The 18,592-nt window shown below is 39.3% G+C and overlaps 1 protein-coding gene across 1 annotated transcript in view; it reads left to right on the top strand.

Annotated features, from left to right (window-relative positions):
- ADAMTS16 (ADAM metallopeptidase with thrombospondin type 1 motif 16) overlaps positions 1-18,592 on the top strand; it is a 148,402-nt gene that overhangs the window by 42,055 nt on the left and 87,755 nt on the right. Inside the window, exons 4-9 of the mRNA XM_038770410.1 lie at positions 1,229-1,511; positions 3,811-4,010; positions 4,676-4,759; positions 6,401-6,560; positions 8,164-8,269; positions 14,329-14,466. Of these exons, the coding sequence (XP_038626338.1) occupies positions 1,229-1,511; positions 3,811-4,010; positions 4,676-4,759; positions 6,401-6,560; positions 8,164-8,269; positions 14,329-14,466 (971 nt within the window). The remainder of the gene's footprint in view (positions 1-1,228; positions 1,512-3,810; positions 4,011-4,675; positions 4,760-6,400; positions 6,561-8,163; positions 8,270-14,328; positions 14,467-18,592) is intronic.

Genomic DNA, 18,592 nt, shown 5'->3' with positions numbered 1-18,592 from the left:
GAGTCAATCCTTACTGCAAGGAGAATATATAGGAGTGTTATTCATTGTACTTCCCAAGTGCTTAGTACAGTGCTCCGCACACAGTAAGCGCTCAATAAATACGATTGAATGAATGAATTGTAAACTGTAGGCAGGGAAAGTGTCTACCAACTCCATTGTATTGTTTTCTTCCAAGGGCTTTGTACGGTGCTCTGCAAACAGTAAATGCTCAATAAATATGGTTGATTATAAGTATGATTGAATAATTGGATAGTGAATAGCCAAAATGATGGAAAGTGTTCACCCTACAGCGGTCACAGTAAGTTAGTTTTAAAAACAGAAATCATAAAATTAATAGTAGTTGTGGTATCTGTTACATGCTATGTGCCAAGCATCATAAGAGAAGCAGCGTGGTTCAGTGGAAAAGAGCAGGGGCTTTGGAGTCAGAGGTCATGGGTTCAAATCCTGGCTCCACCATTTGTCAGCTGTGTGACTTTGAGCAAGTCACTTCACTTCTCTGGGCCTCAGTTATCTCATCTGTAAAACGGGGATTAAGACTGTGAGCCCCCCGTAGGATACCCTGATCACCTTGTAACCTCCCCAGCGCTTAGAACAGTGCTTTGCACATAGTAAGTGCTTAATTAATGCAATCATTATTATTATCATATCTGTCACTGGGGTAGGTAATCAAGCCATGGCAGATGCAATCCTGCATCCACATTTGGGTAAAACCAGTATAGGAGGGAGAACAGTACTATTCAAGTATGAATGAGAGTCCTAACAAGAATCAACAATTGTGTGGTGACCCTTAATGCGATTGTACTCTGAATAACCCACAGACTTTCATGTTACCTTTGTGGTCACACATTTAAACCCTTGGTAGACATAGACATGACATTGTTTCAGCCAATCTAACACATTTTCACTCCTGTATGGAAACAGTTTGGTGGGCCATGGGAGTTTTTGAAAGTTGTTCCATGATTGTTCATCATCAGCATTATCGTCTGTTAAAAAATCCTTGAGGTTCTCCCATCCCCACCAACTTCACGGTATACACCACTGTACTGTAGAAACAGCTGATGGAAGAGCAATAGCGGACATGGTGTTTGGAAAACTAGGTTATGTTGATAAACATATGATTAATTGATAAATTAATTGATAAATATGATTGAATGAATAAACGGTAAAGCGGCTAAAAGTGAAGTGCAATGCAATGAAAAAGGTTTTTGTTGTTTCCCTTCTCTTCTAGTCAGGCCTGATCAGAACCCAGGAAGCAGATTATTTCTTGAAACCGCTACCTCTGCACATAGCACTTAAACATAATTATTCTGCACCTGATGGACGCCACTCCCACATTCTATACAAGAGGTCCTTAGAAACTCAGGCGCCCAGTGATAATGAGATAACATTGATTAAGCGGAAAAGAGAATTGGAAAATCACAACAGACTTTATCGTGAAAATCAACACCTCCACAGTGGCTTTAATCTCAGGCATCTACGAAAGCAGCATTTCTGTGGAAGACGCAAGAAATGTATGTAAGGGCAATTTTTCTTTTTCATTTATAAAGCATATTCATGGTTGCAGAGCCCACGTGTATTTCCATGAACCAATGACAATATTTGTTGGCTTAAGACTGGTCTCACTAGCAAAACATTTCATCTTTTTTTGTGTATTAAAAATGAGCTTTCCAGTAATCATGTGTTTTAAGCATGTTCATTTCCTTCTTTGTTCAATCGCATTTATTGAGCGCTTACAGTGTGCAAAGCATTATACTAAGTGGTTGTTCTCGGGCCAAGCTATGTCACAACAGAGGAAGGTTCAGCTCTCAGCGCTTAGTACAGTGCTCTGCACACAGTAAGCATTCAGTAAATACTATTGAATGAATGTCGAATGGGCTAGCCGCTTGGTAGATTGTCCGCCATGGCCTATACCATACTCTGTCCGCCTATCTCCCAAGAGACAGACTGACCTGGTTTATTCCACTTTGTAGAAGGATTTTCAATGAAGGACTTTTTCATGAATATTTGACAGAGTGGAACTAGTCTAAATGACCTAATTAAGAGCTCTAAGGCTGGGCCAAATCCCCTAGCTCTTTGGCAAGCAGGTACAGTGAATGCTTACTCTCAATAGAGCTATTTTATGGCTGGTTCACTCCATCTGGGATATTCTGTTTCCTGCTGAATGGTAGGTAGTTCTAAGTTCCCTAAAAATGTTATATATAACATGAGGGTTTGAATTATATCAGGAGAAATTGGAAAATCATCTTAAAGAAATGCCAAGAGTAGCAGATTCCCAGAGCAGGGCTGTAATGTTAGGTGAGATTATGTTGCTTTTGTAACAACAATGTATTCGTGTATTCTGCAGAAATGTAGGGTGCATACCTTTGCGAGGTGTGGTATGTCATTTATACACCTATGGGCTATGCAGGTGTGCTTTGTCAAGTATCATTTGATTTTGAATGCGGATTCTTCAGCCTCATTTCCCAATTCCTCTACCAAAATAGTGATTTTACTGTAGAGTGTAGGCATATTTCTCTTTAATGACTGTAAATGCTCAAAAATGTTTTTCAATGCAGTTAATCATCACTTGACAGGCAATAATAATACTCTTTGTTTTATAATTCAGTTCAGTTAATAGTTACTAAAGTTTCCACAGGGTGTCTGGCACTCAGTGGAGCTCAGGGGAGAGAAGAGTTCAGAACCAAGACGAGATATAACTGCAGCCCTTGAGGAGTTAACAGTCTAGCCTAGATAAACAATCAGCATTGAACACAATTAGAAGAAATGCCTGTAACTACAGAATCTTGGATTAAGAGACTTGAGGAAATGATTAAAAAGACCTAGAAGTCTTTTTTTCCTTAAGTTGGAAAATGCATTTTGTTTATTATATCTTTAGTTATATTTTCAGTTGTCCTTCAGTGGTTTCTTCCTCATTAGGCCATATGAGAATAAGAATAATGAGAGTATGGAATATGCCAAATTATAAACCCCCAGAGGGCAAGTGCTTAGTAGGGAGCTCTAAACCAGTAAGTGTTTAATAAATACTATTGACTGATTGAATGACTGATTGATTCATTGATAAGGTTAGCTTTTAGTTCCTGAGAGATTTACTTTTACTCAAGGAAGACTATGAACAGAAGTGTATTAAATATATATGGCAGCCTCTCCAGAAGTCTTGATACAGTTACAGCAATTATTGTCTTGTTCAAATCCACCCACCACCACCCAGTGTTCTTCCACCTTCTTTTACAATTCTGTTAAACCATTTCCTCTCATGTATCCTCTAACAGTATCCTCTAAAACACTCTTTGCTACCACATGGGGATCACAGTCTCAATCGCCATTTTACAAATGAGGTAACAAATAAGAAGTGAAGTGTCTTGCCCAAAGTCACACAGCAGACAAGTGGCGGAGCTGGGATTAGAACCCATGACCTCTGACCTTCCAAGCCCAGGCTCTTGCCACTAGGCCATGCCTCAGTTACCTCATCTGTAAAATGGGGATTAAGACTGTGAGCCCCCCCGTGGGATGACCTGATCACCTTGTAACCTCCTCAGCACTTAGAACAGTGCTCTGCACATAGTAAGCGCTTAATAAATGCCATTTAAAAAAATTAACAGCTTTTGGTCAATCCTCCAAAACAACAATAAATCAGTTGCTCACCACACTTCTGTTTCAATGGAAATGTGACTGCAAGTTTGCCTCTTTAATGTGAATTTAGAACATTTTTGGAAGTGTTCCTTTAGGTTTTGCCTGGTGCAAACTCAATTTAGGTCAGAAAGACCACACATAATTTACTTGCATTCATTTCTTATATGTTTCCTTCTGCAGATATGCCCAAGCCTCCCAAAGAAGATATTTTCATTTTACCAGATGAATATAAATATCCATTAAGGAACAAGCGCTCTCTCCTGAAGGCCCACAAAAATAATGAATTGAATGTGGAGACACTAGTGGTAGTAGACAAAAAGATGATGCAAAACCATGGTCATGAAAATATCACTACTTACGTCTTGACTATACTCAATATGGTAGGATAGCACTTCTTGTTGAGGCCAACTGGGTAATTAAATCTTTTGTAATATCTGTTATTTGTAGCATCTGTCATTCCACTAATGTACACATTGTTTTATTTGTGAGTTAGCATTCAGTTGCAGGTTTCTTCAGTCCTTATAGTAATCGATTAGACATCCAGTGAATGAGAGAAGGGAGGGGGCAGAATTGGTGCACAGATCAGGTTGCTCTCAAGTACAATATCATATTCCAATTTTTCAGTCCTAAATAAAATACCATATCCTACAGTTCCAAAAGGATGCTGCAAATGACATAGATATCTTTGTCCAGCCACTCAACCAGGCAGTATCATGGAAGGGGATTTTGGAATCAGTGTCCTCAGTTTTTCGTTTTTCATGAAGCTCTAGAAATGTGGAGGGAAGCTGCTTTTACTTTTAAAATGAAGTAAAGAGGCAAGATTTTGAAGAATTTATTTCTCCACGTAGATACTCTCAACACCTATTGCCAGAGCAACTACTACTGGATTAGTTTTACACTACCGGTAAAATTGTTGGTATTGCCATCTTCCACTTAAATGGATTGAAATGACTCTACACGGAAAATCTGGTTTGAATTGAACCCTAGCTTGTGTTGAATGGATGGGTTTCATTGTTATTGACTTAGTTTTCATGTTTCCTTTCAGGTCTCTGCTTTGTTCAAAGATGGAACAATAGGGGGTAACATCAATATTGCGATTGTGGGGCTGATTCTTCTGGAAGAAGAACAGGTACAGAATGGCCAAGACTGGTCTTGTATTTTTCGGAGAAATATTGCAGTCTTACTGCTTTGTTTTCATTAATACAATAGGCATATTGATTCCTTACCTCTTTTTCCCCAAGGGCTGAAAGTGTCTTAATCTTTTTTATGTCTGAAGAAATGAGTCTCTCTTCAGTTCATATAATGAAAGTGGTTGATTTCTCTGTGGTTTGGGTGTTTGGGTTTGTATAATGATCGTTTCAGTTGGATTGCAAGAGGATGAAGGACAACATGTAGAAGGGTTGATTTTTTTTTTTTCTAAAGCTCCAAATGAAGACAAAATATGAAAGTTCTCCCCACTTTTCAGAGAGGAAGGACACAAAACACAGTACATGCAGTTGTATAGCAGTAATGACAGAAATGGCTGTCCCTGAGGAAATAGTAATAATGATAATTATGGTATTTGTCTGCACTTACTGTGTGCCAGGCACTGTACTAAGCACTGGGGTGGATGCAAACAAGTCGAGTTGAACACAGTCCCTGTCCCATGTGGGGCTCACTGTCTCAATCCCCATTTTACAGATGAGATAACTGAGGCACAGAGAGGTAAAGTGATGTGCCCATTATGACACAGCAGGAAAGTGGAGGAGCTGGAATTAGAACCCTGGAGATGTTTCAGGAAAAGCCTTCTTTTAATGTTCCCTAGTGAGGAAAGGTTTGTTTTATATGTGTGTGTGTGTGTGTGTGTGTGTGTGTGTGTGTGTGTGTGTATATGTATATATGTATATATATATATATGTACAGTGCTCTGCACACAGTAACTACTCAATAAATATGTGTGTATTCATTCAGTCGTATTTATTGAGCAGTTACTGTGTGCAGAGCACTGTACTAAGTGCTTGGGAAGTGAAAGTTGGCATATATATATATATATTTGCCATAAAACGGTGGCCAGCTTTTACATGCGTGGAGAAAGAATTTGGTCCAGTGGCTTATTTGTGCGCACTGAACCGTCAGTGTCTTTCAAGCAAAGCTTAATTATTTTGTACTTTAAAACCTTTTCACCTTGGAAACCATCCAGCCTGTAGAGAATAGTTAGAGGTTATCGTTTGATCATACACCTGTGTTAACTTTAATTAACGTAATTTTCCTTGAAATCATCAGCAGAAGAATTTAAGGTATGTCATTACCTATCTTTAAGCTTTGACACACTAGCATTTAGTTTAGGTTTTCCTGACACTCACCTGAAACAAAAATTCGGTTTTAAGGCAAAGTCTCAGAATTAGAGCACATGATTCACAGCTCAGTTTTCATCTTAACCATCAAAACTGTTGCCTTCAACACAGGGAAAGCTCGTAAAGTCGAGACATGGAATTTGGTTTTTCTCGGGGAATTTCACAAGGAAATTTAGTGTGCTTAGGTGTGCCTTCATTCTCTCTGTCACATGAACTGCCTTTGGCTTTGTGGGAGTTGTTGTGCGTAATGAAACTCATCAAATAATAATAAGATCCCCCTCTAGACTTTATGCTCCTTGTGGGCAGGGAACGTGTCTACCAAGGTGATTGTATTCTCGCAAGTGCTTAGTGCTCTGGATACAGTAAATATTCAATAAATACCATTGATTGATTAAGATATTTCCTTTTTTATTGGTGTCTTGGTTTCTTTTGAGCAGCCAGGACTTGTCATCAGTCACCATGCTGACCATACACTGAGTAGCTTCTGCCAGTGGCAGTCTGGCTTGATGGGAAAGGATGGAACTCGCCATGATCATGCAGTCTTGCTGACAGGGCTGGACATTTGTTCCTGGAAGAATGAACCATGTGACACACTGGGTAAGATTGCTCTGCCATATTACCAAGGAGGATTGTGTGTTTGAAGGGGTTTGTGTGTGTGTGTGGGCGGGGGTGTTTGTGTAAGAAAGAAAGAGAGAGAAAATGTGTATGTGTGTAGGTGGCCCTTATACTCTCTTACTTGGTGCCTGCTCATTGCTTTCCCACCATGTTCTTAGCCCTTCGGGACATTTGATAGGTGTAGTAGTGAAGAGAACTTAAGTTGACCAAATATCAAAGGATCCATTAAGCTCTTTTGATAACCCATCTAGCCGAACATTGTTCCTCTTAGAACACTATAGGTGTGAGAACTCAAGCCTCTTAATTTAAAACATTTTCGGACTTGGATGTGAGGTAATTTGGAACATGTGTAGAACTTGTTGACGTTTCTGTTTGATTCAAGAAGAAGGTGACTAGGTTCAAGGTTTAGATAGTGAAACAGTCCAGGAAAAATGTTATGAAAAGTTGCAGAGTTTCTTTGGACATATAACATTCTTTAACTTCCCATCTCTCCACAATTAACTCAATTTTAAGAGTAAACCATGAAGCATCCTGGGTTGAGGACATCTCAAAGTTATAGCTCTCTCAGACTTTATCAAAAGGTCAACCTACCTCACTAAGGGCTTCTGGCTAGAACTGTGCCATACAGGCTCTCTCTTTTCCTCTCTTTATTACCAGATGATTTCAGACAAAATTGAACTAATTAAAAATGAAAAGTGACCCACAATTCACAGAACACTTTGACTCAGGATGTTGACTGAAGAAGCATTCATGCATTCATTCAATCGTATTTATTGAGCGCTTACTGTGTGCAGAGCACTGTACTAAGTGCTTGGAAAGTACAAGTTGGCAACATATAGAGACGGTCCCTACCCAACAGTGGGCTCACAGTCTAGAAGCAGTGTGGCTTAGTGGAAAGAGCCCAGACTTGAGAATCAGAGGTCATGGGTTCTAATCCTGGCTCCTGAACATGTCTGCTGTGTGACCGTGGGCAAGTCACTCAACTTATAATGATAATAATAATAATAATAATAATAATGGCATTTATTAAGTGCTTACTATGTGCAAAGCACTGTGTTCTAAGCACTGGGGAGGTTACAAGGTAAACAGGTTGTCCCATGGGGGGGCTCACAGTCTTCATCCCCATTTTACAGATGAAGTAACTGAGGCCCAGAGAAGTAAAGTGACTTGCCCAAAGTCACACAGCAACAATTGGCAGAGCCTGGATTTGAACCCATGATGTCTGACTTCAAAGCCCGGGCTCTTTCCACTGAGCCACGCTGCTTCTCTGGGCCTCAGTTACCTCATCTGTAAAATTGGGATTAAAAGTGTAAGCCCCATGTGGGACAGGGACTGTGTCTAACCTGATTAATTTGTATTCGCCCCAGCACTTAGAACACTGCTTGGCACAGAGTAAGCATTTAAAAAGTACCATAAGTATGATTGTTATTATCATTACTATTACTACTACTACTTTTATTGCTATAACTACTACTACTGCTGATACTGTGCCAAAAAAGCAAATTATAAATATTGCAGGATATAGCTGTTGTTTTTTTAAGTAACCATACAACATTTTTCTGTTGGGTTTTTTTTTCTTTCTTAGGATTTGCTCCAATTAGTGGAATGTGTAGTAAATACCGCAGTTGCACTGTGAATGAAGATACTGGTCTTGGATTGGCTTTCACTATTGCTCATGAGTCTGGACATAAGTAAGTACATACAATGCCAGGAGCAGATATGGAATTACCGTTCATTTGTGTGGCTATGGTAAGGCTTGGTTCTATGACATTTATGTTCTATTTTGAACTGTGTTATTTCTTATTAGTGACTGTTCAGATCAATCAGCACTTGGACTAGTAAGTCAATAAAGCAAGAACATGGAGTGCCTTAAAATTATTATGTATGGACAAAAACATAATTGAATATCTATGTAAAAATACCTACATTAGTACTTAATTGTGGCTCCTATTATTTAGGATCCACACCACTCATACTGTAACAAGGATGGAGCTGATGTTAGATTTAATAATTTGATTAGAAGAAATAGACTTTATCTTGCCAAGTGTCCCTGATCAGGGAGCTAAACATTTCAGGGTGTTAGGGTATCAATATCCTGCAATAATTAATGCAATATTTCTGCATTGTTCAGAGGGAGCCCATAGTGATGTAAAGAGTTAATATCCCTCTACTATATGACTATTTTACTCTCAAGTAGTGACATAGATCCAAGGGAAGAGATGTGGGGAAAGAGAAAGGTCAAGAGTTCTGGCTCATTAAAAATGAAGTAAAGTTATAAGAGCCCTCTGCATCCCGATGAATAGGTCATATTTTATGACTTATGTTGACCCGTATTTGGCCTTTTGAGTCCTGTCCCAAAATAATTGGTGTCTACCTCACTCTAAAGGTAATAAGGGATTACCTTGTCCGTGTTTGGCATCTTTAACCAGCACTTGTCTGTTTTTCAGCAACATGAACTGGTGGCAAATCACTAGGCATTTAAATGCAAAGGAAATAGAGCTTGACTCCTCTGCCCAGTGTGGAAATATTGTCATCAAAGCACAACTTCTTTTGGACTCAGTGGTCAAGAAGGAAAGTGTGTTACTCCTTTCAGACTGTCCAGAGCTTGGGGCAAAAAGTACTTCCAACCTCTGCTTCATTGTCTTCTACCTCCACCTTTTCATGGGACCAAATCTTGAATAACTCCTCTGATTTTAATTAGTAGTGTAGAACATGAACTATAGATTCATTCTCTTAGCATGTTATAGCTGAATTCCTTCTCTTTGTTGGCCTTTTCACCCCATCATTTTCTTAAGTCCTTTTACTGTTTGGACTTCATCATTGTGGTTATTTTTCCCTCTCCACTATCAGCCATCCTTTCTGTAGAAATCTGTTTCTTCCTATGTTTGAAACCAAACCTACCCCCTTTTCACACTCTCCTTCCCTATTCTTCTTTTTTTACCTGCAGACATTCACACACTTACACCTTTATTAGATATGCTGAAAGATGTGCTTGTCATGAACTTAGATTTTATGCCATCTTCCCTCCTTGTCATCTTACCAGCAAAACCGTAACTATCTTAGCTACTTATAGAAGAATCTCATTGTTATTTTGACTTGATCATAGTAAAAAGTCATCTATGTTAAATCTTGGTTTGGTCTCCAAATCTCCCTATGGGTCTCTAGAATGTAAACTCCATTCTATATTTTTCCAAGTGCTTAATACAAGGCTCTGCCCAGAATTAGGTATTCAATAAGTGCTATTGATTTATGGATTTATTCTTTGAATTTTGTAGTCCCTTCAGGATACTGATTTCTACTTCGAATCCTATGGAGCAAAACATTTTAAAATTATTTGAATGGATTTGCTTCTTCACAGGAACTCATCTACTTTGTAATGATTTTAATGTCTAACTCCCCCAGTAGATTTTAAGTTACTTGTGGGCTGGGATCATGTCTACCAGCTCTATTGTACTGTACTCTATCTACCAAGCATTTAGTGCAGTGGTTTGCACAGAGAAAGTGCTCATTAAATGCTATTAATTCATTTTTAAATCTTACAATCAATGTGGATCTTTTTTAACCTTTGAACATGAAGAATCTCGACTTCTGGTTCAGAAAAGTGGTGTAAAAACCAGCATAAGCAATATCCAAACAATCCCTAGTAGGTATGCCAGTGTTTTGCATTTGCTGGGCTGCAAATGTGAATGCAATTTAGTCCAGAAAAAAAAACAATCAGGCAATAAAAAGTAGTTTATTCTCTTTGTTCCTTCTGCTTTTCACTGTTTGCACTGGCAAGAAAGGTAGTCCTAGACATGATGTGTTTTAGTGAAACAGAGCCTTGCTATAAGAAACTGGATTGAGATCACTAATTCATTTCACCCTGAACCATTCAAACAATCCAGAGGCACACAGTGCAGGAGTGTTATTTTTTATTACAAAGTGCTGCAACCTAACTTCCAACATTGGCAGTATGTGACCTGATGACCTCCAAAATACAAAGCTTTATATCCCCATCATCAGTCCCCTCTTCATTATTCATAATGACTGACATACTTTCTCAGTCTCTGGTAAGTTGTGCCTGCATTTGATGACATTTTGAGTTAAATCATAATTATATTTTAAGTGGTTTGCTAGAGTTAAAACTTCAAAAGTTCAAGGTAATTTAGCTTCATTAAGGTATCACTACCCTCTGACCCTTAGCTGACTTTAATTAAATAATCAAACAGAAAAATTGAAATCACCTACTCCATTAGAAGAAGATAGAGGAGAGTAAGCATTTCTGATAAGCAATTAAGATACAAGACTGAGAATATTAGTGCTTTCAGGTACTGGATTAAACTGAAGTTGCCCTGACTTTGAAATGCTGCCCAACATTAAATTTGATAGCCTCATTTATGTTTGCTTTTTTTTCCTCTTAGGGAATGTCTTTAATACCTGCTTTTATCAACTAGTGGCAATATGGATGCTCATGTATGGAAACTATTTGCCAGACATGACTGAGAGAGTTTCTCATTTAACAAGCAGAAGATAGGCACTGTGGGAGGAAATAGTCCAGAAATGAAGATGAGCAGCTTTAGTATGTTGTGGTCCATGTCAGTCAGGAATTGGAAGGCAGCTACCAGCCACTAAAGCTCTCTAGTGAGAACATCTCTCAATCAGCAGTGAGAATCACTTGAGCCAATTTTCCCTTGTAACTGTATGCTCAAGAACCTACACATGTGCCAAAGCATCTTAACTCTCTGAACTTGCTAGAACATGTGATTCCAAACGGATGCATTTTTAGACATGGAATGTTTTGCAGCTTATATGTTGAAAGATTCTTCACGTTCACTATTAGCAGAGTGCATTTTTTGACCACAGAATATAGAATGTAATGTCCAAAACAGTGACTTTAACTATACTCTTTTGTTACTTGTCATCATAAGATCAGAATTGCTCAGAAGAAGAATTTTCATTCATTCAGTTGTATTTATTCAGTGCTTACTGTGTGTAGAGTACTGTACTAAGCACTTGGGAGAGTAGTTTAGAACAATAAACAGTCACACTTCCTGCCCACACCGAGCTTATGGTCTAGTGCACTCTGACCTGGAAGGAATCAATAGAGGAATCAATCAGTGAGTCAGTCGACATTATCTATGGAGTACTTACTCCGATCAGAGTACTCGTTTAAGCTTTTCGGTGAGAACAGTAGAATTAGTAGACATGTTTCCTGCCTTCTGTCTAGCTGTGAAAACTGACACAAAAATAAATTACAGGTAGGAGGAAATAAACAGCTTTAAAGAGCTGTATGTAAGTGCTGTGGAAGGGTAGGTTGGGTACCTAAGTGCTCAGAGGGTAAAGGTTCAAGTGCATAGATGATGTGATATGGGGATGAGTGGGATGGAGATATAAAAGACTAGTTAGGAGGGCTTCCTGGAGGAGATGGGGTTTTAATAGCACTTTGAAGATGGAAAGAGCAGTAGTCTGTTGGGTTGGAAGGAGGACCCACTCAGCTAAGATCTTACCCAACTTGGTATTTCACATCAGAATGGTATTCGTTGCTTGCATGCAATCAGATTAGTAGAAAGTGCTACATAAACCCTGGGTCCCCTGATCTAACAAGCAGAGGTTGCTAAGGATGTATATCTGAGGATTTGTTCTCTTTCTGGTGTTGGGGATGGGAGGAGTTTCCTAAGTGGAGTTGAGTCAAGATTACTTTGTTAGTAGGCATTGAAAAGCAGTTTCCAAATTGTAGTAAATGATTTTGAACAGATCAATGAGGTCTGCTGGATATGGGGGCTGCAGAATTGGCCCGGTATAGTAGTGGTTGAATTGCATGCTTTGGATCATGTGTAATCAGGGCATTAGGCCATTAGAAAAATTCCCTTGCTGAACCATTTGCTGAAGGAAGCTGTATGCTCTGATGGATAGATCCAAGGAAATGTGTGTCTGGAGACCTTCTAGTTCTACCACAGACTTGCTGCGTGACCCCTGGGCTTCTTAATTAATCTCTTCTCAGAACACTTTCCCTTCTGAAAGAAATGTGTAATTTCTGCACGACAATCCGCTTTAAAGGTAGTTTAAAATAGATTATAGCTGTAGAGTCAGAGTTTCCTGGTAGAGAAACTATTCCCTAGAAGCAAGCTTAGCATTATGGAAGCTTCAGTAACTCTTTCACATCATATACGTTGCCGACCTGTACTTCCCAACCGCTTAGTACAGTGTTCTGCACACAGTAAGTGCTCAATAAATACGATTGAATGAATAAGGCCACCATGTAGTAAACCATTCTTGATGTGTAGCATATATAGTACCATAACCATATTTAGAAAGTTGTCCTCTCATTCAAAGACCGCACTGCTAATGATGAGTTAAAAATCTGTTTTTGCCATATTGATAGACTGGGGTTGGATAATATGGTGAAGGCCTTATCTAAGTGTCTGCATAATGGAAATCTAATCAGGGTTAATAATGGAGTTCAACCATGGATTCAAGGTGATATTAGGCGATACCGTGGATGGGGATTGGAGTCCCAGTACATTTCTCACTTAAACTCCCAGGGTACCACAATTCTACCGGGAACTTCTGGTGGCTAGGCAGGCAATGGAGAAAGGCATCTTTGTGAGGTGGAGAATTACACAATTGGCATCTTCAACTCCAATGGCCTTAAAAAATGCCTGACATTCCCAGGCAGTCAATTATGCATTTGGAGATATCGATTCTCTGCAAGTGCACCTTTTAAGATCTCCTATTACAAATCTGAAGCTTACTTGTGCAGGCAATACTGTAACTGTATACTTTTATAGCTCTTGTTTTCATTAGACATTTAGGATAGAAGGCCGTTAGGGAATTAGGGGACATTCTTCCTCCAAAATGTGTCTGCCGAGGTAGAGAGGTTATGCCATTAGCAAGGTATTAGTGTCGAATAATCCATCATTCAAGCATATTTATTGAGCTCTTACTGTGTGCAGAGCACTGTAATAATAATAATAATAATAATAATGGCATTTGTTTAGTGCTTACTATGTGCAAAGCACCGTTCTAAGCACTGTACTAAACACATGGGGAGAATACAATATAACAATAGAACAGGCCCTGCCCACAATGAGCTTTACAGTCTAGTGGGAGAGAGAATACCCTTATGGGATTCCTTCTTATAACGGAGTTCTTCAGAAACAGAATGCCGCCATCATAGGAAGAACCGACTGCGTCTCCTTTCTATTCTTATTTTGTTTCGTCTTCATGGGAGCTATGCGTGCATTGTTGTAAGCAAACATTTGTGTTCTCTTAGGCTATGTTGTTCAAACGATTTGCACAGCTGAAAGAAAATCCCCAACAATCTAGTGAGGTAACTGAGGGTCAAACTTCCGTATGACCATTTTAACAGACATGGTTACAAGGAGAACAAACATTAACAATGATGATTGTGCTATTTGTTAAACACTATGTGTCAGGCACTGTACTAAGGGCTGGGGTAGATACCATATATGCTGTCTCACAGGGAACACAGCAGCAGAAGGGAAAGGGGAAAAAATGTGTTTAATCCCCATTTGACAGATGAGAGAACTGAGGCACAGGGGTGTGAAACAACTTTGCCTGAGGTCGCCCAAAAAGCAAGAGGCGGAACTGGGGTTGGAACCCAGATCTCTTAACTCCCAGCCCTATGCTCTTTCCACTAGGCCAAAGGATTGTCTGGCCAAAAGATTTCCAACACATCACACAAAACCTAGGTGCTAGATTCCTGATGGAGCTTAAAAATGTTTCTGGTTTGGGTCTTTCTCTCTTGCAGTTTCGGCATGGTTCATGATGGAGAAGGAAACATGTGCAAAAAATCTGAAGGAAATATTATGTCCCCAACATTGGCAGGACACAATGGGGTCTTCTCCTGGTCATCTTGCAGTCGTCAGTACCTGCATAAATTTTTAAGGTACGTGCCTTGCCTTTGGAATGAACCATTTTCTCTTCAGTGCCTTTTCATATAGAAATGGATCAGAAGGAAACTTGATGATGGTGATAGTCAACACCAAATTGCCCTCAAGCCTGAACAGCTCTTGGGGCAGATTGCCTAAAGGCTGTTTAGAGAAGTCAGGAGAGAAAACGGGATTAACTGTGTTTTTTGGATAGGAGTTTGTCCGCTTCCTTCTCATAGCAGAGAGCCCCGCTGGCCGATTCTAAACTTGGCTGGATTTCAGACTGAGAGGAAACTATAAAAATTGCTTTTCTTCAGGAAATTCATGTGGAGACCAGAATAACAGAGCGTCGAGCATTTACCCACAAAGGTTAATAAATGAGGAGTCCAAAAAGGCTCAATAGCTGTCTATCTTTAGTGGATGGCTAGCAAGGCCCATAACATTCTGTCCACTGAGAAAAGAGAAACAGAATAGCCTGAGAAGAAATAATCAAAACAATTAAAATAAATTCCTCTGAAATAATTCCAGAAAACCTCCGAAATTGAAACCAAAGTGATTAAAAATGTAGTTGGTAAAAATAAAAAAATCATGGGGGACATGAGTAAAAGTCTTATTTTACTATTTTTTGACATTTATTTTCAGGACCCTTGTGTCCTTAGGCTGATTTTTTTCTGGAGAAGAACTTTTCATGTAAAGTCACAACTTAGATCTAGTGCTTTGTACTGTCAAGAATTTCCTAAAAGAAATAGTTTCTTCCGGTAAAATGGAGACACTGAGATTAACATAAGATTAAGTATAACCATCTTTTGGATTTTGCCCTTTCCCCACTCCATCTTCTCAGCTAACACTTTCATACCTTTTTTAAACTTGGTCAATTCCCCTTGTTTATAAATTGATTTCATTTGTCAGTCTCCACTGCTAGAATCTAAATTCCCTGAGGGCAGGGATCATGCCTATTAACTCTGTTGTATTCTTCCAAATGCTTAGTATAATGCTCTGCACGAATAAGCGCCTAGTAAATTGACTGAAGAGAGAGTTTTCCATGAGTAGCATGTGTTACCAGTCTTATAACATGATTGGTTAAAGAAAGCAGGGGGAAAGTCCTAACAGCCAGTGAGCCAGTAGTGATCATTTTTATTCTTGGAATTTTTGTCGTTATCTTCTGTATATCCTGAAAATGTAGTTTTATTGACTGCTGCAAATTAAGGGAAGATAATTTGAGGCGGTTAAATTGGCTCCACTTTAGATGTTGCAAGCCTATTATCTGGGTTATCGTCATTTCTGGCTTAGTGGCAAATATAAATTGGGGCTTCAGGGGGTGTGTAGAGTGGAGGTGCAGAATTAACCAAGAGGTTTATGGATGTTTAGAGCTGGATGATGATATCTTCATTTCTGCTTCCGACCCTTGTAAATAACTGTCCACATTTCAGTCCAATAAGCATTATGGCATAAACTCTGTAAAACTGCTTTTGCTCAGACTACTGTTGCCAGGGAATGTTATTGATAAACATTACACTTGAGGGAGGCCCTGAACATCTGAGGGCTCCTGTTCACTTATTTAAACATACTGTCAAGATATGCTTACATCTGTAAAATTGTATGACCCCCAAGAATAACATTTGGATTGGCTGTTTCTATGCAGGACAAAGCAAAGTAGAATTTTGGCAATTATCAGGTAAGTGTAATCACCTTGGACAGTTAAACTGGATCACTGAGGCATCCACAACACCATTTTGGTGATATACACAGCTTTAGAGACTCAGTGAATCAGTGCTTATAACCATAATGGGTTTACATTTTGAATTGCCAGCTGCTAGCAGCAAATACTCTATGCGTCTTAAGGAATGGGGCAGGAATCCTGTTCTTTCCCTTAGCCTGAATGGGAGGCAGAACTGGACCAAATGATATTTGAGTATTATTGTTTTTCCTCATGAGGGTAAGGAAAGGGCCTGAGATTTCCCCTATCTTAGTAATAATAATAACATGTATTAAATACTTACTCTATACCAAGAATTGTGCTCAGTTCTGGTAGATACAAGAGAATCAGATCAGACAAACTCCGTGGATATGGACTTGAAATAGTCTGTCATACGGTCCTGGGAGAGGAGGAAGCAAGGTCAGGATTCATTCATTCATGCATTCAGTTGTATTTATTGAGTGCTAACTGTGTGCAGCACACTGTACTAAGCGCTTGGGAAAGTACAATACAGTTAACAGTGACATTCCCTGCGCACAGCAAGTCCAGAGACAAACTTGCTTTTGGATCAGTCTGTCCAAGCTGTTCAATACCTAGGGAGAACAAGCTAGATCCAAATTTTGATTCTGCAAACCCAGATTGGTTCAAGGAGAGAACCAGCTGGTTGACAGCTTTCCTGATCACTGGTCCGATCTCTTAATCCACTTTCTCACATGAGGTTTGGTCTTAATTCTCCTTTTACAGATGAGGTAAGTTAAGCATGGAGACGTTAAGTTACTTGCCCAAAGTCATACAGCAAAGTGGCAGAGCCAGAATTCAAACCCAGGTCCTTCTGACTCCCATTCCTGTGCTTTATCCACTAAGCCACACTGCCTAAGACTTTGGACACCTTCAGGTCCAATCTTCATATTTTGCCACTATGAGTAATAAATATAGCCCTCTTACCTTGACTGGTCACTAATTTCATCCATTAAGATCCAGAAGCACTCTGATGTAAGAGTGAGGGTTTCCAGCATACCCAGAAGCACATATATGTCACACCCGAAAGACGCAGCTTGGGCCATGGTGCTTGGTGACTCCATCATCATCATCATCATCAATCGTATTTATTGAGCGCTTACTGTGTGCAGAGCACTGTACTAAGCGCTTGGGAAGTACAAATTGGCAACATAAGGAGACAGTCCCTACCCAACAGTGGGCTCAAAGTCTAAAAGGGGGAGTCTAAAAGGACTCCAACCTCCTCCTTCTCTGTCTTTTCCACCTTCTTTGTATCTGCCCCTTCCTGTTCTTTTTCTAAATTTCAAATTAATCTGAGGGCTTCAAACACAGAGAACCAGTGACATTCTTTCTAACAGATTCTCATTTAAGACAGAACTTGAATTTGCTACATTCTAAGGGGTCAAAAGCATTAATGTATAGTCAGAAATGGAGGCTCATTGTGCCCTCCTCTTCTCTCATAGAAGAGGATTCATCAAAAGTTGGTTAAACGCAGTGGGCTTGTCATTTTCTTAACATTATAAATGCACATAGCTCTCATCCCTGTTAGTCATGTCAGTGTCTGAGGACTACGGTATTGACAAGTTGTCTGAGGACTACGGCATAGACAAGTTTAGCTCATGAATTTACAAGTAACAGAACACATCATAGTTTCACCTGAAGAATACTTCTTTTTTACTCTATTTCAAACCACATAAGGGTCATCATGTTCAATGAAAGCATTTATATCCAGACTGTCAATATTACTTAATCCTTTATTAATAGTTGTGAAACATGAGCATCTGAGAGTATTGGAAAGTTCAGTGCTTCTCCCTATTCCAGGTACCAAACTGCTCTCTGCCCATTCTCATCTAATAAAATTAGCTCTTGATGATTAGGCTTAGCATTTCAAGCTTGTAAATATGTGCAGTGGAAATTGCCCAGAGTACTCAAAGCCAGCTTTTGCTGTACTTGTAATTTATTCTGAAAGCCAGCATGCCTCCACAAATACCAGGAGGAGTCTGAATATGTTTCCCACACTTCTTCCAATCTGGGCACCGTAGCATGTTAATTTCTCTCTTGGTGTGGTTATACTGAACAGAGGGATTTAGAATGCTCTGTTGTGCCATGCAATTACAAGATTTAAACTGATCATATTTTCCAGGGAAGTTTATTGGCAGTGTGGATCTGGAGTACTAGAGACTAGAAGACTTGTGAGAGTGTTGCTAAGTTACCATTGGCTTCTCAATGGATTTTAATGCTTGACAGCCTCTATCCCATATTTGGCTCTCAGTCCGTACTGACTAATCAGAAAAATATTTTGAACTTTTATATTGCATGTCCTAGGAAAAGCTCAAGGTTCATAAATAACAATATATGATTCACAACACTGTTGATGATAGGGGAAAATGGGAGTAAATCATTTTCCATGGATAACTCGGAAGAGGCTTGAAAGATTTTTCTGAAATGTG

This window comes from Tachyglossus aculeatus, chromosome X3, assembly GCF_015852505.1.
Source record: "Tachyglossus aculeatus isolate mTacAcu1 chromosome X3, mTacAcu1.pri, whole genome shotgun sequence".
Lineage (NCBI taxonomy): Eukaryota > Metazoa > Chordata > Mammalia > Monotremata > Tachyglossidae > Tachyglossus > Tachyglossus aculeatus.
The sequence above is the reverse complement of the archived record's forward strand: the minus strand, read 5'-3'. Positions and strand labels throughout refer to the sequence as shown.